Here is a 24,633-nt window from a genome sequence, read left to right on the forward strand (position 1 = left end):
CAAAATGTGTCAGTTTCTTTATAGAATCATAACAACATTTGCTTGCCCCAGGGCGCAATCCAGTCAGACCAGAACCGAAACTGGATAAAAGTATCCGGGTTGTGTTCTCGCATTGAAGTCTTGGGAACCTCCTTAAAATCCAGCTCGGCGGAGGTTTTTCTGTTCAGTATTTACCAGTTCGCGTCAGTGTCAACAGTTGCTCCCCGTAGTTCCGTGCCGTTCCCGCACAAAATTGCAATTGCATTTTGTAGCGCCGGCAAGTGATATAGTGAGACAGGGCGTGTCCGGTTTGACCCCAACAGGATTAGCTACAAACCAAGATCAAGTTCGGCAGCGCCGTGCAGTGCATTCTGACTTTCTGGATAACGATCGGGTGGCGTGGGAAAGAGACACAGTTCAACCGTTGTCGGTGCATTGTCGGAGTGAATTTCAGTGGTCTCGTAGTCTAGTTTCGAACAATTATCTCGTTTAGGTGCAGTATAGGGAGAAAAGTTGCATCTAGTTTCGACTGCTGGCAAGGTGCAGGTAATTTTCATACAAATGGAATCGGTACATTTTGTATCGCTGCTACTCGTGATTGTGATTACAATGGTACCTGTACAGTATTGTTTGCGTAAGTATTAAGGGGTAGTACACTATAAACACCATAAAAAGTATGTGATTTTTTTCAACGAGAAAATAAATTACTATGATTAATCTGATATCATAGTTTTATTAGGTATTTTTTACTTAACAAACGAACAAAAATTAGTGATAATCGGACTGTCCCCTGAATAGCTGCAACCGGTTTGTTGAACCCTTGCGGCCAAAACCTTGTAATCTTGAATATATTTCCTGTCATTGTGCATTTTTTCGAAATATTGACTGATGAAATGATGACATTTTTTGTAAAAACATCCACCAAAATGTTATTTTTCAAAAAAAAACAAAGAAAATGACAGGAAATTTAATGGAGAATCTAAGAATAAAAATAATCAAAATCGGATGTAGCGTTTCGAAGGTAGAACTCCAACCAGTTTGCAAAACTCGATGGTTTTGAGGAAAACGCGTATTAAATTTTGGATACATTTATTTCGTTTATTTCACATTGTATCTTCAGTCTGCAATCCCTGGACCATAAAACTGTCGCGCTTTAAAACGCTTAAAAAATGATCTTCCTGACGCTTTTCTGTTGCCAAATTTAACTTGCGGACTACCATCCTCATCTCTGCTCGTTCGATTAGTTCCGTATCCGGTTTTCCGCAGAAATTGTTGCACTCCGGTTTATGTATCTTCGGACACGGGAGGGTCCTCAAAACACGTCTGTTCTATTCAGTGGTGGAGATAAAAGAGATCATTTTATTAAAATCAGTATGACAGGTCTCTTACGCAGGCGTTACCTGCGTTACTATTTTTATCAAGCTCTATACAAAAGGTGTGTATTTCAGTTTATGTAGGGCTGGATATACCACGATCCAATTTAGAGCTTAAGTTCTTTCATTATCTCCAAAACGCCTTGTAGACGATCATCGAAGTTACAGGTTGCTGTATTTGCTGCAATTTCGCAAATTTTCTTTCCACAATAAATAGTTTTGACATCGACTAAATACAAGCATAAAAGCTTTCGTTTGCATTTTGTGTGAAGCCTCCCAAGCGTCTTTCCAGTAAGTCATCACGACTGAACTCCTCGTATATTGGACTAATCGCGTCGAGAACTTCTATGTTCATAGCTAGTTTATGTGTGTAATTTTTTTGTTGATTTGTAACCTTAGCCTTCTGCCACGTGCACCAGAAATCTGCGTCTTCTAGACAGTAGTTGTGCTGTGGATCTGCATCCGTGGATATTTTGTGATATAACGTTGCCATTATTTCATTCTTTATCTATCGATGCTGAATTCCTTCGAATTGCCAGTCCATAATATGTTGTTGATTCATCAATCAATTTTCCTATAAGTTTTCCTTTTCCGCTCAATCCTTTCGTTATTCCCACAAGTGAGCGAAGTCGTTTCCATGTGTTTTGTACATGATCAATGCACTCCTTCTTCTGTACCAGGGCCCGATTTCTTCGAAGATGAAAAATGAAACTCGACTCTCCTCTCAGTAGCTTCACTTCGACTCGAGCTACTTCGGCATTCGTCGTCAACTTGCCTTGAATTGACTAGAAATGAATTGACGAGCGTGGATGAACTGGATGAACTATTCCAGCAAATGGTTATTATAACTGCCGTGACTAGTGAATACAAATCAGCAACCTGACTTCAATCCACACTACTACTCCTCCTGACACGAATCCACATTCGTGTCTGGGAAATCTATAGTACCAGTTACCCGCAAACACAATATTGTTTTAATGTCCATATAAAGTGAAACGAAAACTTGATTTCTGATGCAAACAGGTAGTTACACCATTGATGGCCGGTTTATTGTTTATTTAATTATTTATTGTCGCCAATCTATTGTAGAACAATACATTCTTCATACTACTTACTTAAAACTGAAGAAAGCTGACCGGATAATCAATTTGTTTAATTTAAAAGCAGAATTCAACAGGTTACATAATGAAAGAAAATTATTTATTTATTTAATAGGACCATACATATTTGGCGTAATTTGTTCTCCGATAATCTAATAATATGTACAAAATGTCAGGTACCTAATGGGTGCGAAAAAATAGGTTTCCTAATTTTTCTTCTGAGTCGATTCGTTGTGATATGATGTCAAAAATAGAATCAAGGCAGATTTCCGATGTTCTTTTAGGCTTTTCATATTGATTAGCATACAGCGTGCTTCATATGAAGGGAGATAATATGAAGACCAGCCTAGTTTACGAAGTGCAAATAATAAAAAAAATTGTACAGATTCAATTCTGTCTTTGTGTGAAGTTATGTCGGAGGACCATACAAAACTACAATATTCGAGAATTGATCTGACGTAGGTAACGTACAATGTTTTCATTGTGTACGGATCCTGGAAATTGATGAAGCTCAACATATTTGCTCTATGTATCTATGATCAACGAAGGTTAGTTTCGAATCTAAGACCACACCTAAGTCTCTTACTCGTTGATATCTATTTATGGGTTGATTTCCCAGCACAATACCATCGTTCATTGGTGTTATTCTTCTTGTAATAGACATTAAAGTGCATTTTCTGACGTTGTGCTGTAATAAACTCTTAGTGCACCAAGTATAAAAGAGGAGAACTTCATTTTTGAATGTTTGAAAGTCTTCTTCATTATTCATTTCCATATACAGCTTCATATCATCTGCGTAGATAATTGCCTTAACGCTTTTAAGAAAAAACGCAAGCATTATGAACAAATAAAATGAATAAAAGTGGTCCCAAATGAGAGCTATGAGGAACTCCAGAAGTAACAAATATTGGTTTTGAAATTTTTCCATTGAATTTTACACTTTGCCATTTCAATAACTTGACTTCTATCTTTTCAAAATTTTCAAAATTAGTTTGTACGGAATCTTTGAAAAAATAAGATCGAGTCGGGAAATACGGACACTTGGGAGGAGAGACGGATACCTCCCAGTGGGAAAAGATGGACACTAACTGAAAAGTTATATTTTGAAACTCAATAAATTTCGTAATGCGAAAGCATACAATTTTCACATGTTATGTATATGTTTATAGATATTTAAATAATCATCATGTCGTTTTGCACATTTTACTTTAATTCATTGTTTATTAAAAAAAAAACTTCAAGATAAAACCAATTCATATTTCGATTTCTCAGTATATATTCCAATAAGTCATAAAACGATGCGACAGAGATCTTGTTAAACCCTCTAGCACGTGCCGCAGAGGTAGTTTCCAGCATACGGAATGATAGAATGGGATTACGTTTTAAAAACCCGCTTAGCCAGGCTTTTCCAGCCATCTGTGTTGATTTGTTGAACGAATGCTTCAGTCCGTTTTTTCCTGCCAGTTCGAAAGACATTTTTTTGACTTCCGTCATGGTAAGTCCATAAAATCTCCTCTCTAGATCGAGGAGATATCACACTAGAACCTGCTCTTGTTGCTGATTAAAAACAGTCGGAAGTGGTCCTAGCTGTGGTGTCTTATTGGGATTTTTGAGGTGCCGTATTAGTGTTGTTCGTGGAATACAGTAATTCAACGCAGCAGTTTTTACGGGAGGCCCTTCCATCACAGCTTTCACAGCCTCTTACATCCGCTGATTCGTCCATGACTTCCGGTTGCTTTTGCGAACGTAGTTGGTGGGCGAAAAAATTATTTGTTAACAACTGGAACCTTATTTTCTGCAGACGAGAATTTAAATCGAGCTGCTCTTTGCAGATTACTTTTTATTTTTGTTTACAATTTTGACTGAAGGTTCACTAGATGTTCACAGTGAGTATCAAAAGTGTTGATACATTGTATTACAAGTTTGTACATCATTAAAATTTAAAATAAAATGTCATACATATAGGTGTGTCCGTCTTTCCCGACTTTCCCCTAAAAGAAAGGAGTTTTGACGTGGGACTACGTCTAACCGGAATATATGGAGGGTAAAATGAAAACCTAAACACAGAACATGCAGGAAAAAATGAAAGATTTCGAATGCTTATAGCTCGAACATTTCGTACTGGATAGGAGAGATGTTTGCATCACTTGATAGGGAATATTTCTACGCATCTATCGCAACTAACAAAATGTTGTTTTTCATTAGATAAACAATTGAATAACTGTAAAATATTAGGCGTTATCGAAACGCCCTAACTGCATCGTTTTGATTGGCCCGATTTACGGTTTCCCTAACACAGCCATCAAAACCAAGCAGCCTTGGGGAAATCGGCATTGCAAATACATGAAAGTAGGGGGACTTTTGTTCTCATCGAAAAATGTTCCCTAACACAGACTTTAAAACCAAGCAGCGAAATCGGCATTGCAAGCACACGAAAGAGCCTAGAGGCGAGTGAACTGAAAAGTTTAAACCCTCTTAAAGCCAAAAAGAAGAAAAAGAACACACGAAAGTAGGGGGAGCTTTTGTTCCCACCGAAATGTTTTCCCTAATAGAGATTTCTAAACCAAGGTGCCTGGAGAAATCGGTATTTCAAATTCATGCAAGTCGGGGGTATTTTTGTTCCGACTGGAATGTGTTTCCCTAACACAGACTTCAAATCCATGAAGCGTGGGGAAATCGGCATTGCGAATTCATACAAATCGGGGGTATTTTTGTTCCGATTGAAATGTGTTTCCCTAACACAGACTTCAAAACCGAGGTTTCTGGGGAAATCGGCTCTGCAAATAAATGCAAACTGCGAGTACTTTTGTCCTTGCTTGCCTTTGTGCAGAGTGGAATATGTCTGTCCTAACATGATCTTCTAAACTTAGGAACCTGGGAAAATCGTGCAGCCACTAGAAGCGAATGAACTTCCCAGTTTCAAGCAAATTCGAGATTCGAGAAGTATGTACACTTTTGGGATGTAAACTTCAGAGGGAAATGTAAAATAAAATAATCGTTTGATAATTTTTTTTTGTCTTTATTGGAAAGATTTTCAGCCTTAGGCTGGTTCATCAAACGTTTGATAATTCTTCCGTACATATATTTTGTTCTAGTCATCATACCAAACGTAAAAGGTCCGTCATTAAATTTACTTGTAACGAAGAACAATCAATCACAATAAATGAATTGACTTTACACGGCATTTGTTCATTTTTTTCACTCACAGAGCAAATATATTGAACTCAATTGAATTTGGAAACTGTTTCATTCAATCAAGAATTTAATCAATACAAACGAATGATTGCTCAGCTAAGGTAGTTCCACGTGAACCTTGCGGTTATATCATAGATATAACCCACTAATTTTTTTTCCATATTTTTGGGAACTTCTTCCGATTCCAATGAATTATTGAAAAAATTTAAAACTGGATGAGTTACTCCAGATGCCAATTTTTTTTATAAGTATTTAGTAAAAATGTTGCAGAGGTTGCAATTTTCTTTGGGTCATTTCCCACAAAAAGATGATGGAAAACCATTGCCATTGGAATGCTTTGTTTTTACGTAATCGATGAATCTTTTAGGGTTAGACCTTATGCCGAACTCTGCTTTAGAGATGTAATCTTTAAAGGCCTTTTTAACAGTTGTGTTGAGCTGTTCGCAAATGTTCAGATAGTGTTCGAGATTAGCGTTAGATTTGTATTTCTTATGAATCTTGTGTGCCGTCTGTTTCTTTTTAATTTTTTTAGATTCTTTATGTTTTGATTAAACCAAACTGGATATTTTGTGTTTATGTATCTTCGATTTTTCGAGTGAAACATTGTCGCTGCTACTTCCGTGTTTTCATCAGAGATATCCTCAAATTCATAATCAAATTGTAGAGTGTTGTTATCACCCACCGCTGGAAGCAAGATTCCGATCGATCAAATAGTTTTCGTGAATTCAATCATTGTTTGAGGGATGTGAAGAAGATATTTTTTAGCGGTGAAAGCTGCGCTCTTCGGTTGAAAATTGAAGGTGAAAATTTGTTCCATACACCCGATTCGGTTCGGATTTTCTGTTGCCCCGTTCTGAGTGTTCTTTGGTTCAGGAGTAACGATGATCATCATTACACCGTTGGAGATATAATTTTGCTAAGAGATACTGAGAAACTACTTGGATATTAAATAAGTTCAGTTTGCAGTGGCTCTAGACAGCGTGCAATTAACAATACATATTAATTTTGAGAGTTAATTTTAAAATCTGTTCAAACTTCGCAAAACGTCAAAGCTATCAAATGTTTGTACTCAACAGTTTAATTTTTGAAGTGCTATAGCATTTGTTCTACGTTAACAATGCGGTCGTGTCTTGGAAACCCTTCTTTATTATTTTTTTTGCGGCTCGCGACACCATGGCTAGCACGTGTTTGTGGCCCCTCCGAAAAAAATGTTAAGTACCGTTGGCTTAAGCCAGCGCTACACGATGCTACGAACATCCTCGAATGCTGGACGCTCGATGATTCGACGCATCGTGTAGTCGACTAACGAGCTACGAAACTCCAATGTCGAGAGTCGAACATTCGCGTTGGATGGTAATCCATTCGTTATGGATTACCTTCCAACGCGAGTGGCACGAGTCAAAGGATTTTTGTCATTCGCTCGATTCGACACTCGATGGCATTCGGTACACTGCTACATAATTCGTCCGACTGTTCGATGCTTGGAAAAATATTGCGAATAACATAAGTGTTAATATCACTGTGGAAGCATTAAGGAAAAAAAGGAATCGCTGATGGCTACGTATAGAGCTTTGTCGAGAAAAGTTCGTTTATCGTCTTCGTCCGGATCCGGTGCAAAGGATGTCTATGTACCGTCATGGTTTGCATATACGGCAATAGATCGTTTCATTAAGGCCACAACACAAAAAAATCCATCGAGTTCAGAGGTAATTTTATTTGAAACATTATAATAAACAATGATTTGATGTACATTTGCTAAACATAGTCTTGCCATTCAACTGCTCCGCAGGTTTTTAAATATTCAGCAAATTCTTTTCGTATTTCTTTTGCTTGTAGTGAAGGCCTTCTGGGCATATTGGGAATTGGAATAATCGATGTATTACTCGTGTCTTGACGCCATGTCCCGGGTCTAAAATGTCCATCTTCCTCATAATCCAAACTCCCGTTTGGAGTATAAATTTGTCTAGATGTTTCGCTTCGTCGTAAGAAGTTATGCAGTAGTGAGCATGTCTTGCATACCAATGCAGCTTTTTCGGGTTGTAGCAGCATTGGTGTTCGGAAAACTCGAAATACTGATGTTAAAATGCCGAATACATTTTCTACGATCCTGCGGGCGCGACAAATGCGGTAATTAAAAATTCTTTCAATGCTATGTTTAGCATGATTCCCAGAGTATGGTTTCAATATTGATGTACTGAGAGGAAATGCGTCATCACCAACCAAAACATATGGAACATTCATTTGTCGTCCTGGCAGTGGTTTGCTTGGTGGGAATAAAAGATCGTTCCGTATAATTTTACGGTAAAGTGCTGTGTATGCAAAGACTCCGGCATCGTTCATTCTTCCTTGAGCCCCGACATCAATAAATGTAAAACAGTAGTCTGCATCAACCAGTCCCAAGAGTATAATGCTGAATGTTTTTTTATAATTATAAAATGTAGATCCGCTATTAAATGGAGCTTGGAGTAATACGTGTTTTCCGTCTATTGCTCCAAGACAATGAGGGAAGTTCCATCGCTGATTGAATCCTTTTTCTATTTTTATCCATTCACGTTCTGATCGCGGTAACTGAAAACAATGAAATTATATATTAAAATATGCTTTAAACACATAATAAATTAACTATAATTTAATTTCACAGGAACCCACAAATGAAGGATTAACAGAAGATGACATCATTCAATATGAAGAGGAAATAATAATCAATGAGAACCAAGAACAGGTACAGGATACCGATATCGAACATAACGAACCACTTCAGCAGGATCTTATCTTGGGGGGCCAGAGAAGAAAGCGAAGTGCTACACTCTCTGCATTGCCACAAGGAAATATGAAGAGAAATGGAAGAGGAGGCGCGAATCAGCACAGCCAAATCGATGAGCATTTAAAACAGGCAAGCAATGCATTGAACACTCTTGTTGCCAACAAATCACGAACAACGCCGTTACAAAATGCACCTGCTTTGTACGGACAGCTGTTGGCGGAAAAACTAAGGAGACTATCCAAGAGATCACAGCTCATTTTACAAAACCAGATCGATAATCTGCTATTTGAGGCAGAAATCAATGAACTTGATGCAATAAATGTTCCGCCTTCGCATTCCTTCATATCTACCAGTAATGTTTCTTCTGTACAACATCCTTCTTTAATGCCTTCTGTTTCCAGTCAATCTGGTTCTACTCTAGAAGGAGTAAGTTTTTATTATGAAACTGCACCTAATATTTCAGAGTTAGTGGAGAAGGATGACGATATACTTTAATTTATTAAATGTTTTTTGAATGTAATTTATACATGTAACAATAAATATTTATATGATTAAATTGTATTTTCTTCACCTGAATCTCATCTTTCAATGCCCCAGTAAGTGCCTGGCAAACTTCGGGAACAATGTTGTTTATGGACTGGTGAGATAACTTAAAGAGATATCCGAGGCTGGTAAAAGTATCACCGGTTGCTAAAAATCGTAATGTAACCGCTAGGCGGACTTTTATCGGAATAGCAAGTATCATATTGGTGTCTTGTCTTGTTATTTCCGGTCCAATTTTGTTCAGCAAATATTCAAAATCTTCAGCTGACATTCTGCAGAAGTTTTCAAATTTTCCTGATGGTTCTTTCAATAAATCCATCAGCATATCCGATCCGTTGTACCTAAAATTTTTAGTATATTCTTATTAGGATTTTAAACAAACTATTTCTTCAACTCAACTTTCTCTGCTTTTATTTAATGATAACATCCACCATCTTCTAGCACGTCTTTTCCGTTTATTTTCTTCGAGCATTTTCACTTTACAGCCCGATATCAATATAATTGCTGCGGCCGCAATTTCAATAGTTGCATCGTCACCCATTTTTCGAACGTTTTTGACGTGAAATCAAAACAAAAAACATTCGATCCAAATACTCGCCGAATGTTTGGACCGATTGCATTGAATCGAACATTCACTTCACCGTGTAGCAGCACATTCGTCACAACATTTGTCGATTCATCGAGTCAAATGTTTGAGTCCAACATTCGAGTGAAACGTTGGACGAATCGTGTAGCGCCCGCATTAGATGAAGCCAATTTCGAAACGAGTAGGCGCCGACAAAAATCGTATGAAATTTGAAGGAAAATATTTTTCCATTTGAGTTCTTAAGCTTTCGTTCTAATGCAGAGTCCCATCGCATTGTCTACCCGAGATGCAAGCCCACGCGCTGAGTTGCAGCCGCTGGAACTTTTGTCATTTGAGATAGACCCTACCGAGGTTACAGTTAGAAATGATGGGCACACAGGTATGTTAAAATTAATCGAGCCGAGATAGTCATGCGATTGTTCATGATACACTTCCTTAGTAATTTACACTTTTCAATGGCCTAACGGACAGAGCATCGTGGCGCGAGGAGGTCCCCTCGAAGGCGAGTTTCAACTTGACAGCATCCACTTTCACTGGGGAGCAGCATCGGGTCGCGGAGCTGAACATGTAATCGATGAACGTCGACGCGAAATGGAGGTTCATATGGTGTTCTACAGCCGCAAGTACGAGTCGTTTCAGCAGGCCAAAACACAGACTGATGGCCTGGCCGTTTTGGCGTTTATCTTCACCACTAGCGCCAGCGCTCCGAAATATGGTTGGATCCCTGCACTCAACGAGGTTCAACAGGCGGGCGCCAGTTACACTCTGCCAAATCCAAGTGTGTTTAACATTCAACAGCTGATCGGAACCAGCAGGAGACCGTATTTTTGCTATCGCGGCAGTTTGACGGTCGCTCCGTACCATGAAACAGTTAATTGGGTAGTGCACGAGAGAGAACTGCTGATTTCCGAGGATCAGCTCGATATGTTCCGATCGCTGCGGGCTGCAGATGGTACCTTTTTGAGGGAAAACCATAGACCACTGCAGACAAGCAACGACAGAACTGTTTTTTATTATAGATAAACAAAAACGTTGAATCTTTGGAACGCTGCTCAGTTATTCAAAACAGTCGCTAGTTTGATATTCTCACTCAACGTGGGAGTTTGGAAACATCATCAAATTAAAATGTGATGAGGAATGGGAATGGAATAAAAGTTGTGCGAGTAGCATGAGTTATAACCATAGGCGTATTCATCTTTACAAATTGTCCCCATTCTCATTTACCGTTTTATTCTGAAAACCATAAAACCACATTTTTCAAAGGGTTATGTCTAGAGATGCCAACATTTGGCATTACCGTGCCAAAATTTCAATAACCGGTTATTCGGTAATGAAAATTACCGGTTTAAAATTTTTTTAAGAAAAACGATTTCCTTGAAGAAACGGCTTTTACTTGTAATGATTAGTTTACAAAAAACATTTTGCAAATTTTTACTACTTAGTTTGTTGGTTAAAGTAATACTAAGCCTTCCTATACTCACGTATACTGCCGTTCTACGCATAGTTGTCCCATGTTCCAAAATCAGCAACTGAGAAAAACGCAATCAAAGTTTTCTCGCATATTTGTCTACCAAAAACTTTTAGCATTTCCATTTAGCAATACACCGAGTTTTTTATAAGCACTATACTATTGTCTAATGAAATGTTTGAAAACAGTAGTATAATTTTATGAAATATTTTTTCATTTAGCATTTCATTTTAGTTTAATGAAATGTTTGTTTATTGAAATCCCCTCAATGAATTAATCAAGCCTGATTACGGGTTCAAAAATTCATGGTGGGACTGTTATGCCTAGAATGTCAACATGGGACAATTGAACTTGATGTTGTTTTTTATATACTGGGAACAAACAATATATTTTTTTGTGTTTTTCCGAAAGATTGTGCATGGAAACACCATTTTATGAAGAAATGAGTGAACTGCAACGCCTTCGCAGAATATAAATCTCATTGTTATTAGGCATTCGCTAACAAGGTGTACACGTGTTCTGTTAAAATGTTCTTATTTGTTTGAGAATTAGTTCGTTCTTCCAAACCAGAAATTAGTGCATTAGCCCTGCTGAAAGTGTGACATGAAATTCTTGTACTTGAACCGATTTATTCGATATGGCTCTACAAAAAATACATGGTGGGACAGTTATGAATAGAATATCAACATGGGACAATTGAGCTTGATGTTGTTTTTTAAAAGCTGGGAACGAACTATATGTTTTTTTTTGTGTTTTTCCGTAAGATTATGCAATTGTTAGGAAATTATCAACGAAGTTTCCATAAGAGGAAAACACCCGTTCAGAGTCCAATGGTGTTGGGCATACAGTACGAAGAGCATGGAATACCATTGTCATGTATTTGTCTCTGACGCCCTCTGTACGAAAAAACTCTTGTCCGAGGGTTTTCATTAATCCGTTTATAGACGTTGAGCTTGGGCTGGAAGTTGATATCTTTGATTGTTGCAATCGTCGTTCAAGTTTTTCCTTGATGCTCAACTGTTCTACAGATTTCGCATCGCTTAGTGGATTTTTTCCTCATGTTGTTCAGCCACTGAATCAATACCATCATCGTCAATTTTGATCAAGTCAGTAATAATTTCAAATGTCTGCTTGAACAATGCAGTCCTTGACGTTTGATAGAATACGCCAAAGTCATCATTAATTGTGTCACAAGCACTAGCAGAATGATTATTCATATACGGGAACAAATCTGCATATACGAAACGTCTTTCTGCAATCCTTCCAATCAGGGCTTCAAGCAGCTGCTTCGAAATTGTTGATGGTTGCTCCGATAACTGTTCCAGCATAAATTGCATACTGACGTCTGCTTCATAAAGGGTGTATTTCTTTCGCAATAGCAGTTCAACAGCGACCAGGACTGGTTCGAAGGTATCAACCAAATCCAAATCCGCTAGAAAATAGTCAGTTCTTCATCGCTGAAGTTTCGCATCCAAATCGAGCAGCGATTTTTGAACTGAAGTTCGAAGGTCGTAAAGTCGGCGCAACACTGCCAGTTGTGTTTTTTCGATCTTATTTGATTCTCGAGTACACCTATCCCTCAATTTACACTGAAGACAGATTCCCGACAAAACCGTGTAGAATGAAAACTACGAGTTTGCTATGTAAAACCGTGTAAAATGAAGTAAACTCTCAATATATGTTCAATTCAATCATTTATTTAAGTAAAACAATTATAAAAAATTACTTATGGAATTCATTATAAATTCTGAATACAAATAAATTCTTCAAGAAACTAAATTGCAATTAGCTAGCACCACTTTTAGGAACTACCAGTCTTTTTATTCTGGTTAGTATAAAGTCATCCTTATCACTTGAGCATTCCTGATGCGATTCTGGTCCAATAGTCGACGAACTCGGGAAGATCTCAGATTCGACTTCAGACTTAGTGATAAAAATAAAATCAATGTTGCGTACATTTTTTGCTTTATTAATCATTAAATTTTTCAAAGAGATTTTCAGCCGAAAGCATAGATATAACTTTCCTTTCCTTTTCATGTTTGTCGATGTTCTAAGAGCTTGAAAAATTGACACAAATAACGCACAAAGATTCCAATAAAGCTATACAATTGATAATTTGCCAGTTCTGAAACATAAAATCGCACTCGTAGTCAAAGCTACGATCCTATTTTACTTATTCATATGAACTACATATACACATTTTTTAGGATTTTCAAAATTTGTTATTTTATAAACCGTGTAAAAGCGAAATCGTGTAAAACAGGTACCGATTAAATAGGGGGATAAGTGTGATATTTTATAGCGGCATGAATCCAAATATTATTTATGGTGTAAAAATAAAAATTACCGAAATTACCGGTTTTTGATTGTTAAATTAACGCTGTTAACATGATTAGTTAATTTTCGAATCGCTCCTCGGAGTAGATCTGCCCGTTTACAGTCCTGGTAGTCACGAACGGCACACTCCATTTGCACATGATGCACATGGAATACATGAATAATGTATTCCTTATTTCCTCCGGAACATCAAATTGTGCTGGGCGGTGAAAAACTGTAGTCCCGGAAGCTGCCGGAAGTTCGCCTTGACAATGAGGCTTCGTCATCATTTGGATGTACAGTTTCCGGGCTCGTGACTTTCTCACCGTATTTTGCCATTCGTTACGATTTGGAGCCTTCTGCACTTTGTACGTATGCAGTAGGGTGCCAATGAATGTGTGGGAAAAAATCGACCCTAAAATTTGAAAAAAGTAACCCTATACAAAATGTTCACCACCTCGAAAAAACACCTTATGCCAAATATCAACTCAACTTAAGGGAGAGTGGCGCAAAGCGGTCAAAGTTTGATTTTTTTTTGAAAATCGAAAAATCACCCAAGAGTAAAGGAAATCGGGGTTTTCGAAAAAAAAAATTTGATGTCAAATGTCTTAAAATTGCATGAAACGTCGATATCTAGTGTCATCTCGAAAAATTTCATTTTGTCGAAAATCGACACTCTGGGACTTGTTTTTTTTCCGAGATTACAATAAATCTCGACGAGGAATGTAATTTTAAGACATTTGGCACCAAGGATTTTTTTTTTGAAAACACCGATTTTCGGTGATTTTTCGTTTTTCAAAAAAAAAAACAAATTTTAACGTCTGTGACACTAATAAATGAAGTTCGAATGAGCTAATATTTTGCATAGGGTATATTATCGTGCAAATCAACATCTCACAGCATGTCCTGAATGAAAAATCGAGATAGCTATTTTTATTGGTCCCCAAAATCATACGTTTGCTCTCGTATTCCAAAAAAAAAAGATCTCGACGTTTCATGCAATTTTAAGACATTTGGCATCATTTTTTTTCGAAAACCCCGATTTCCTTTACTCCCTCCTTGGGTGATTTTTCGATTTTCAAAAAACTCAAACTTTGACCGCTTTGCGCCACTCTACCTTAAGTCCGATTGAGCTGATATTTGGCATAGGGTGTTTTTTCGAGGTGGTGAACATTATTATGGATTAACTTTTTGAACTACGAGATGACCATTTTCATTGGCACACTAGTATGCAGTCCCTTCCGGTCCTTGACTCTCTGAACAAAACATTCAAATTTTTGGCCACATCATTGACCGAAGCATTGGGATTCCGCTTAAATACATTCACGACACGCTTGTGGTCCTGATCACTGACAGAACACCCATTCTGACAGCATTTCTCCTTCCGTTGGATGCTCAGAATTTCTCAGCACGATTCCGAGTTATTTTCCGATGTCCCGATGAGAGAGTTGAGGATTTTCCAGGTGCTTGCGCAAAATCGATTTGCGGCGTTTCTTTTCGGGTGACGCCATTTTTTTGAATTTTAGAAAAACTAAAAGCGATATAAATACAGTGTGAATAATATACTCTAAACTACTTCTACCAAAATTTTAAAGAGAAAATACCCAATGGGTCATTTTCTACAGCGTTTTTTCCGTGACGCAATTTGATTTGGGACACCCTTCAATGAAATAAGAATGCATCGTTTTTTATATTCTGAATTTTTAATCTCTCATTCATTAGTTTAAAACTCCCTTTAACACAATTTTATGTTTTTCTCACAGCTTTTCCTCTCCAACCAAACTCCACCTATGATCCTGACCTGGAATTCATCAACTACCTGCACCGAACTCATGACAGTAACGAACTTTTCGAAGAGCAGCCCCCCTTCGAGTTTAGCAAGCTCACCGTTGACAAAACTTTGAGTACACAAACATCAAACATCACTGTCTTTTCCTACCGAGAGGGAGATAAATTCGGCCCATCGAATTGGGGCGCCCTCAGCGCCAGCTGCGAGGGAATTTACCAGAGCCCCGTCAGTATAGTCACCAACCGCTCGCTGATCGTGCGAAGGAAGCGAGCCCTCGATCTGGTTGGGCTGCAACATCGACCCAGAACGATGCAGGTGTTGAACGAGGGTGGCTCGGGTGCGTTTTTCCCCGAGTACAACCCGAGGACCCGTCCGCGACTCCGGGGAGGACCGCTGAAGGTGGACTATTTGTTCTATCAGTTCCACTACCATCTCGAATCGGAACACACACTGGACGGACAGCGTTCGGCAGCAGAGGTTCATCTGGTGTTCCACAGCAGTCTGTATGAGACTTTCCAGGATGCTCGGGATCAGGTGGAAGGAGTTGCCGTGATAGCGCTAACTTATGACGTTCTGCAGGGTAGCCGGATAGAATCCCTGAACAAGTGGACTCTGTATCTGGACAAGGTGACAGAAGTGGGAAGCAAGTATCGTATTCCGCCGTACGGATTGTTTACGTTGGCTGATGTGACCGGAGATGTAGACTGGCCCTATTTTTACTACGAGGGAAGCCTGACGACACCACCCTGCTCGGAAACGGTCCTGTGGATTGTGGCCAGCGAGCGGATGATGCTTTCGAGGGGTGAGTTGAGGAAAATGCGGCAGCTCGAGGGAAGAGGCGGCGAGTTGATGCCAAACTCAAGACCCATCCAAGCGGTTAATCAGAGGAGAATTTTTCTATATTAGAATAGAGTAAAAGATATTGATAATGCTCTTTCCTGAGAATGTGCCATTTTTTAGTAAATAAGATGTAGCTCTTAATTCAATGAAAACTCTGAGCATCACTATTTTATGTAAGATCATTGTTAGGCTGACCAAATAGTTCAGGAATGAAAACAGAACACGTTGACCCAAAAAAAAAGTATTATATTTATTATCTAATTTTTTTTGAACAATTTTATTGAGTAAATAAAACCGAGGATAAATCCAAACCATGACTTTTCTGTTATGCAAATATTGATCATCGTAGAGAAAATTTTCTGGAAATATTTGCTCAAAATGATTTGCAACTGGTATGGATTATTTGTTCCACCTTTTTATCTCACTACTATAATTCCTGCAATCTGTATAATCTGATTTTTTTTATTAAAGCCTATTTCAGTTATAATTTGGTCGCATGATGTAGGGCATTTCTCAGCATACAAATCATCGACGAAAAAGGGAAGAATGTCATTTTGTAGGTTTTTGAACGAACTACATGAAAATTATTCTTCAGCTGGTCGGATGAACTTCGAACTTTTTGTGTGATACCACTTATCATTTTCTGCACCGTACTGCTGGTAACCCTATTTGCTATCTTGTTCCTTCACTTTTCCATTTGAGCTGTTTTTTATTGTTCTATCACATTTCTTCAGTTTGCCTTTGATAATTGCCCAATATCTCTCGATGGGACGAAAATCCGGACAGTTCTGTGGATTCATAGTTTTTCTATGAAATCGATCTTGTTCTCGTTATACCACTTGATGACATCCCGGATGCAATGGCAGCTTGCCAAGTCAGGCCAGAACTTCACCGGACCTTTGTGTGATCGAATGAATGGCAAAATCCTGTTCTGAAAACACTTCTCGTTGTAATCTTTTCCATTTATTGTTGATGGTAACCTTTGTCTTCTCTCCATAACTACAGATCCCTTGCAAAATTATCCGCATAAACAAATTTGAACCTACCCGCAACACCTCTCTTTACCCTTGGCTTTCTATCAGATCAAATGGAAAAGCTTCAATGCCACTTTGAATATCCGGAATGAACTTTAATATAAGACTGTTATATTTCTCCTAGACTACCCTATTTTTTTTCAATGTTCTCCAATGTAGTATCATTTGCACAGTTTTGAGAAATTTAGCCTCCATTATTTCATATTCAATCAACTAGCCCTACATCAAGATTGCGTCCCTTAGTAAGGGTGCCAGATTAAAATACATATGAAATTTTTATGGAATAGTTTTAAGGTTAATAACTATTTTTGCTGCCAATAGATGTTGACGGATGAACGGACAATGATACCATACCAATACCATACCAATAGAATTGGGAATTCTCTGACAATTGTTCGATATGTTATGCATTACGATTCCCCCATTCATAAAGGGTTTCAATTAACAAAAATTGGAAGCATACCCATTCTCTCACACATTTGTTCTGTGAATTTTTATGTCCCTACCTGCCTGTGCTTTCTATACGGAGGAACGAGTGGAGTCGTTAGGTATAATTTTTATATACCAATGCGTGCGTGCGTAAAGCGCTCGCTCGAACTATGAATGCAGCGTTCTTCTTCTTCTTGTTGGCTTCAGGAGGCTCTAAACTTCGCAGTTGATTCGCCTCTAGCTCTGAGAAGAGCCACAGTCTTTTGCGACTGACATGATCAAGTTCATATGCCGTCCAATTGTGCCTCATAAAATTGTGCTTCAAGTTGCAGTCTCACGGGTTATTCCCGACCAAACTATTATAATAATTGAAAATCTCAAGACACAGCGACACGGCACCGGTCCTCCAGCCGAAGTGGTAAACAAGCGAATTAAATAAAATTGAATAACATAAATTCGTGATCCTGCGTCAACAATGCGTTCTTGGATACAAGTCTCTATATTTTTTGAGAGTACTTTGCACCTCATTAATCAATGAAACTTCTTCTTTTTAATGTTGAAGAATTCTAATAGAATCATCAAACAGGGTGCCGACTCAAAATCCGAAAAAAAAATCCCTGATATTCCCTGATTTTCCAGGTTAGTAATCAAATTCTCTACTAGTACTTTAGATGTAGTTTCTAAAACATTAAGTTAACATAAACAATGAAATTTAAGGACGTCTGCCGATATCTTCAAATAAATTAACTGTTTGTGATTTTTAATTGACTGGGAAGTGTCGTTAACGGATTTACTACTACAATTCAAAGTTATCTTGAAGGACACAATGAAGAATGCAATCCTTCCAAAATTGTCGTAAATAATATTATATTGTCGTAAATAATATAAATTTGTAATATAATATAAAATTGAACCGTGTAAAATATGCAATCCGAAGCTACCCAAATTCGAGAGTTTTCCTTCTCTATTTTGAAAGTCCAATACACGTTGGTACCGTCCATCGACTCGAAGTTTGTTCAAACATATAATTCCCACACCTTCATTAAAAGCTGCAAGTTGATCTGTGATGCTTCAATACGTCCCGAGAACATTGACGTCATGTAATGATTTACCACCTCCATCTCTTCTTCATCCCAAAAACTGACATTCAGATCCATCTGCAGCCTCTTTGTAGTTTTGTTCAAAGGCTCGTGGAAACCAACGACAGAGTATTTTTTTATTATAGACACTTCAACGATATCGTCATTCGCGTCTTACTCAAATCCAATAAGTAATCATAATAGATTAAAGATCATTGTCTTCTTCAAGAACTTCAGAAGTTTCTTCTCACTATCATTGTTGTTTTTGAGGACTTCCTTTAGATCATCACGAATACTTCCATTTCACGTTCTTTATTCAGTAGTGAAGATTTTGTAAGAATATGTTCAATAGTGCAATCTGCTTTAGACCCATTTAATTTTATGAAAATCGATGTATTTGTATTCAATCGATCATTGAAAATTGCTCTCACTTTTTCTTTGTTTTCTTCTGCTCTCAATTGTGCATTTATATACCAATCAATATTTGGTGGTTGGTAGAACCATAGTGGGTTTCTGATTTGTCGCTTTGCCGTAACCGTAGGAAATGCTTCGTTTGTTAACGGTTCGAATGATCTGTTGGCTCTTCTGAGTAGAGCGCAATCATGGACGATTCTGCCTATTTCTTCGAAACGAATAGCTGTACGTACCTCGTGTAGTGTTACTACATATCCGAAAGAAAGTACTCCAGATTCCACCATCACTGCTCTGATTGGACTTGTTGGAAAGGCACTGGTAGCCTGTTATAGACTGGTTTGAGAACGGCAATGACATTTTGTCTAGCTCTACTGGCTAAAGAAAAACCATTCGGAAGCTATGGTGGAACTAAGGCATTTGTTGTGTACGAACGACTCTTCCTTGCAGCCAGTCTTCCGAAAAACACTTACACATGTCCACGCGATGTGAAAATTTCATGTTCTTGTTTGAATTCGAACATGATTTTCGCTAGTGTTGAATGTCTATCCCAAACACGAACAATGATACACAAACATAAACATTTGAAAACAAACACGATGTTTATAATTCAAGAACATCATGTACAAACATATCACCCAATGTTGCAGTATTCATTGCTTTCGTTTCGTTTCTTTTCATACACGGACAGAAATTATTCATCCCAAAACATTTCTTCGTAGAATACTTTTTCACAGAAACGGACTTGAAATTTAGTTCGCATTTCAAAAATTGCACGAATTAAGAGGCTATGAGTTCATGTACCAAAATATATATTTTTATTAAGGCTCAAATGGCGTCAGCCTAACGGGGCCGGGAGTTCAATATTTTGACAATGTTTGCTTACAACTATGTTAGTAATATGTAACCGATTACTCGCGGTTGGCTCGAGGTTAGTATTACAAGTGTTCTCATAATTGGTATGTTGCAGTCTTCAGTGCTCTGTACGTGTGCCCGACATGGGATACTTCCTATTGGGATGCAGCTGACCGTTAATCAGCAACGCCCCCCTAGTCTGCACCCCATATCTAGCGTGGTGCGTCTTTTTCGACTCGAGGAATCCAGGATAGAATGATCACTAGCCGGCGCAATCATCAGCTCGTGTAGAGTTGTCATGAGCGGTACAACCTTTGGCTCTTGTTGAATCATCAGTGGACTGCACAACTTTCGGCCCGTGTATCTGTAAAGAGTGTGTGTATGTATTGCCGCGACTAAGTAAAAGTTTATAGATCGTTCATGCATATTTTGCAAGTCTGATTAAATAATCCTTGGTTTCGTTCAAAGAAAACACTCTCTGAATAGAAAGAAGCTGTCTATTTTTTTGCGTGCATGTTGGTAATTAAAGTCTGGGGAGCCGACTGCATAGCGGGCGACGTCGTACAAATGCTGACCAAAAAATAAATACCCAAAAATTAGTTTTAGATGCAACCTTCAGCGGCATACAGCAGAACCAGCAGAGAAATTTCAGCGGCTAAAACACACCATTAATTTATCGATGTTATCACAAACTGAATGAAGGAAATAACTAAAAGCTACACTTACATGGCACTACATATGCTATGTGTGCATGCGATTGCATCATCCTTTCTTCTCCTCTTCTCCGCTCGTTTTATAGCTCGAGTCGCAATCGTCGCGAACAAGCAGTATTGGCCATTTGTATTCAAAGATCCAGCCAAAATTGTTGCTCCCGTGGTCGAGTGGTTAGCGTCACGCCTAACATGTGACGCTGCTGAATAATTCAATTTTAGTACTTGTTCAAATAGCTAATAATAGCGAATGTTACATGAATTCAATATATAAATTGATGCGTGCACTAAATAATGATATCAAATGTGAAAAACTCTCATATCAATCGATGTTTATTTTGTTCAGAACAGAATAAGAGGTTTATTTTATTTGCCCAATATTTTAGACGAAGCATCCATTGTCATGAAAGGAAAGCATTTTTTCCATGTCAACATACCAACACACCACGCGTTGAGTGGTGGTGGTGTGGTGTCCGATTCGCTTCATCTACTCTACGCACTGCCGATGCTTGAGGTGAAAATGCAAGAGAAACTGTACACCATGTTCGAACATCATGTGAAACATTGGGATTAAACATCGTATGTCCAAACATACCACATGTCACATTTTCTAACATAGGTACGAAAAAATCATGTTTGTACTCAAACACAAAACTGTGAACAGCAGCGTGGACATGTTTATTCCGGACGCAGTGTTTTTTGTGAAACATGGAAGACTGCTTGCAGCTAATGTTTTACCGCTTAACACTCTCAACATGTTGATTACTCTCATCGTTGTTCTGCTTCTAAAGGGGGGGGGGGTTGTTGGGGTCTTCTTCTTCTTCTGGAATGGCGTTAACGTTTTGCCGTCTCAACGTATTCATTAACTAGCGTCGTTCATTAATACTTGGTTGAGATTTCTATGCCGAATAACACGCCTTGAATGTACTCTGGAGTGGCAAGCTCTAGAATACGCGTGACCACAGTGCAAGCCGGAAGAATTTTCTTTGACGAAAAATCCCCCAACCAGAACGGGAATCGAACCCGAACACCCGGCATGATAGTGTGGGACGCTAACCACTCGGCCACGGGTGCACTGTTGGAGTGTCTAACCACCACAAAAACATTTATTGCACTTTGAAACCTCCACATGCCTAATTTGGTTTCATTTGCTTGATTAATTCTCGAGTAATGCAGAAATTTGTGTTTCATTTGTATGGCAGCCCCTCCCCCCCCCCTTTGAAAGGAGTAAGGGGTCTCGAACTATCATAAGAACCTTCCCGGACCCCAAAAACCCCTACATACCAATTTTCATGTCGATCGGTTCAGTAGTTTCCGATTCCATAAGAATCAGACAGACAGAAATCCATTTTTATATATATAGATTAGGGTGCCCATTTTCAAAAAACTTAGCGCAAAACCCGAAGAAGGAATGATCCGATTTCAGTCGTCTTTATTTTGTCGTATTCGTCTTTGTCCATAGATAAAGAAAAAAAAATTAACATTGTTCCACAATGACATTGTTGTACGTCCAATCGTATTTCGCGTTTGCGGAATTAAGGTTCGTGTTCCGTTAGTGTGAAACGCAATGATTCTCAGGTGGGAAATCACTTTTCTATATGAAACACGTATTCCATGTAACGGAGAAACATATTATTTGCAAGAATCTTGAGCAAAAATTGTGTCTGAAAATCAATTTATATTATAATGACGAGGTTTTGTAGAAGTAACAGGAAATTTAAAGTAAATGAAGAGCCAAATTATTGTAAAGATGGAGAATTCTGCGATCAAACGCACGAAAGTTCGCTCGGTAAGAAAACGTGGATTTTCAATTCATATCAGAAAAATAATTTTGGGCGAGACGGAGTCTGCTAGTAGCAAACATAAACAAACTTAAATTGGAATTTGGGCACAATACAATTGTTTCCCGAATGTCCACGTGGACAACTTGGGGAAAGGTATAGAAAAAATCCACGCTTCACCACGGAGCGGGAGGAGGTGTCTAGAATCGTGCTTTTGTGTACAGCCCCTGATGATCCTAAATAAATAAACAAATGGGGGAAAAAATTATGATCATAATTTCTCTTTGAAGAAAATCGTTAAAAACATACAAAATTGAACAATTTAAACGCCTTATGTTATTGTTAGCAACTGGAGACTTGGGGCTTTTCAACAAACCCAAACTCGTCTTGATTATATGTGACTTTCATGAAGAAAAGTCGGTTTGCATTTACTAGTCGCGTGAAAACACCTTAAATCCGACAAACCAGCATCATCTACCTTACGATGAAAAAATATTAACAGGGGTGCGGCTGCAAGGATGTGATATACACACACACGGAGTGCCAAATCCCGAGTGTCTATTTATAACTAAAATATATTTCTGTTTCTCTTACGGCGTAGAATTAAATTAACTTCTATACATAATACAAATGAGCATTACGCATCGTTGTCTCACCATTTCATCTTCTCGGTTTTTTTCTCGTGAAAAAAAATCAAATAAACTTTTCTTACACTCTAAGCGCGATGTTTTGCTTTAATGTTTAAAAAAGTAAACGTCTAATCTTAAAAATAGATGATAAAAATTAAAATTAAAAAAAGAAGTCTTACGTGGAAAAGGGGGACACTTGTGTGTGTGTGTCCGTGTGGGTTTAAGAGATTGAGAATATTAGATTGTAAAACTAGTGGTTAGAAGAAAAAAAATGGAAGACATTCCTTGTATGGTTGAAGAAAAATTTGAGTCCCTTATTTGTCTCAGCACAATTTCATGTCGGCGGAAAAAAGGGATGGTGAAGAGAATCAGCGAGCGCGATGTGGATTGGAGAGATTGAGGAGATTAACGTAGCTGGTGGCCAAAAGGCCGATTCGAAAAATTTAAATGTTAAATTTCATCTCGCATCATAACGATCTCTCACGATTTCACTCTAAATTTCGAATGCGTTTTTGTGTGTGTGTGTGTGTGAGAGAGAGAGCAAACCTTTGCAAGGATTGCGCAGGTGTTCTAAAGGGAGTTTCGGAAATCGCAACGACTGTTTTTGAAACAACCGCTTCAGTAGTTGTACGGTCCGTATTGCGATCCGTGATAGTATGGCTGCGGGTAGAGTTGAGGCTGAGGGAAACCACCATAAGGGTAAGGAGGTTGCTTTTGAGGATACACTGAAACCGGAGACAGAAGGTTAGCGATGTGCGACAGGGGATAGCTAAGAGAACCTGTAGTTGTGCTCTCCGAAACACCCGAACCACCCATCGGATACTTACCGGGCATCAAATAGCTCAGGTTCAGCTGCTCTTCCTTCTCGCGCTCGCCCCGAAGGCATACGGCGGCTCCCGACAGGAGGATCGATGCCAGCAAACTGGACGCCACGCCGGCCCAGGCCACGATGTAGGACCAATCGTAGGAAATGCGAGTGTTGTCACGAAGAACCTGGAAGCGGGAAGATGTGTGTCAATGCATTGTTGATGAACGAACTCCGTTTGGAAGGCAAATCAAGTGTATAACAAAATCAACTTTTGGATAACACCAAAGTTGAACCACCTTTCGACACCTTACGTCATATTTTCCATTAAAAAAAACAACAACACCCACCGTAGTCCAGCTCTGATAGTAATCATCACCGACGACTTTCTCCTTTTCGAAGAACTCCACTGTATGCCAGAGTCCCATGGCACCGGCTGCCAGTAGGCAAGCAGTGAGCATCAGAATAGCAGTCGCAGTAATGGCACCGGCCGATCGCTTCCAACAGCCCGACAAACCGGTCCAGAAGGCACAGAAGATGGCAACAAAGCTGAATGCGGAATGATGCGGGTGGAGGAAAAAGGATTACCATTATTGATATGCATAATTTAGAATATTGATTCTCTGCCCTCTTTGTGGGGCACGGCACTACCTGAGGATAAAAGCGGCTATGACGGATCGGGCCAGATGTAGGCGGGCCGTGATGTCTTCGTTGAACGACGGTGATGACTTATCTTCCTCGATCTGGGGGAAATAGTCTATGTTCGAGCAGTGGGTTTCCACCGGCGAGAGGTAGATTTGAACTGAAAAAAAAAGAAAACGGTTTACATTCAAGACGGCCATTGTTCTGATAGTTTATTTACAAATATTTTGGAAATACAAAGTTTTTTGAATGATATTTTGCCAATTAGTTCCAATAAAAAAAACTATTCAAACTGTAAGCAAACG

The 24,633-nt window shown here is 38.7% G+C and overlaps 3 protein-coding genes across 4 annotated transcripts in view; 2 read left to right on the forward strand and 1 right to left on the reverse strand.

Moving 5' to 3' along the window:
- The first annotated feature begins 181 nt into the window (after positions 1-181).
- On the forward strand, positions 182-16,264 carry LOC129763104 (carbonic anhydrase 13-like). Its single transcript, XM_055761874.1, has 2 exons — positions 182-613; positions 15,088-16,264. The coding sequence occupies exons 1-2, from the start codon at positions 541-543 to the stop codon at positions 16,017-16,019; spliced, it is 1,005 nt and encodes a 334-aa protein (XP_055617849.1). The 5' UTR covers positions 182-540; the 3' UTR covers positions 16,020-16,264.
- Positions 9,548-15,156, forward strand: LOC129763105 (carbonic anhydrase 2-like). Of its 2 annotated transcripts, XM_055761876.1 has the most exons (3): positions 9,548-9,919; positions 9,980-10,163; positions 10,236-15,156. In XM_055761876.1, exons 1-3 carry the CDS (start codon positions 9,796-9,798, stop codon positions 10,561-10,563), a joined length of 636 nt encoding a protein of 211 aa, XP_055617851.1. In that variant the 5' UTR covers positions 9,548-9,795; the 3' UTR covers positions 10,564-15,156. The 2 variants fall into 2 exon arrangements, with proteins under 2 accessions (XP_055617851.1, XP_055617850.1); XM_055761875.1 differs by having other exon boundaries at positions 9,980-15,156.
- Positions 16,265-22,809: 6,545 nt separating the features above from the next.
- LOC129762950 (transmembrane protein 235) overlaps positions 22,810-24,633 on the reverse strand; it is a 38,536-nt gene continuing 36,712 nt past the window's right edge. The window contains exons 3-6 of the mRNA XM_055761584.1: positions 24,338-24,488; positions 24,037-24,235; positions 23,709-23,874; positions 22,810-23,606 (exon numbers count right to left, since the gene is read on the reverse strand). Of these exons, the coding sequence (XP_055617559.1) occupies positions 23,500-23,606; positions 23,709-23,874; positions 24,037-24,235; positions 24,338-24,488 (623 nt within the window). The 3' untranslated portion in view covers positions 22,810-23,499. The remainder of the gene's footprint in view (positions 23,607-23,708; positions 23,875-24,036; positions 24,236-24,337; positions 24,489-24,633) is intronic.

The sequence above is a fragment of the Toxorhynchites rutilus genome, chromosome 1 (genome assembly GCF_029784135.1).
Source record: "Toxorhynchites rutilus septentrionalis strain SRP chromosome 1, ASM2978413v1, whole genome shotgun sequence".
NCBI lineage: Eukaryota > Metazoa > Arthropoda > Insecta > Diptera > Culicidae > Toxorhynchites > Toxorhynchites rutilus.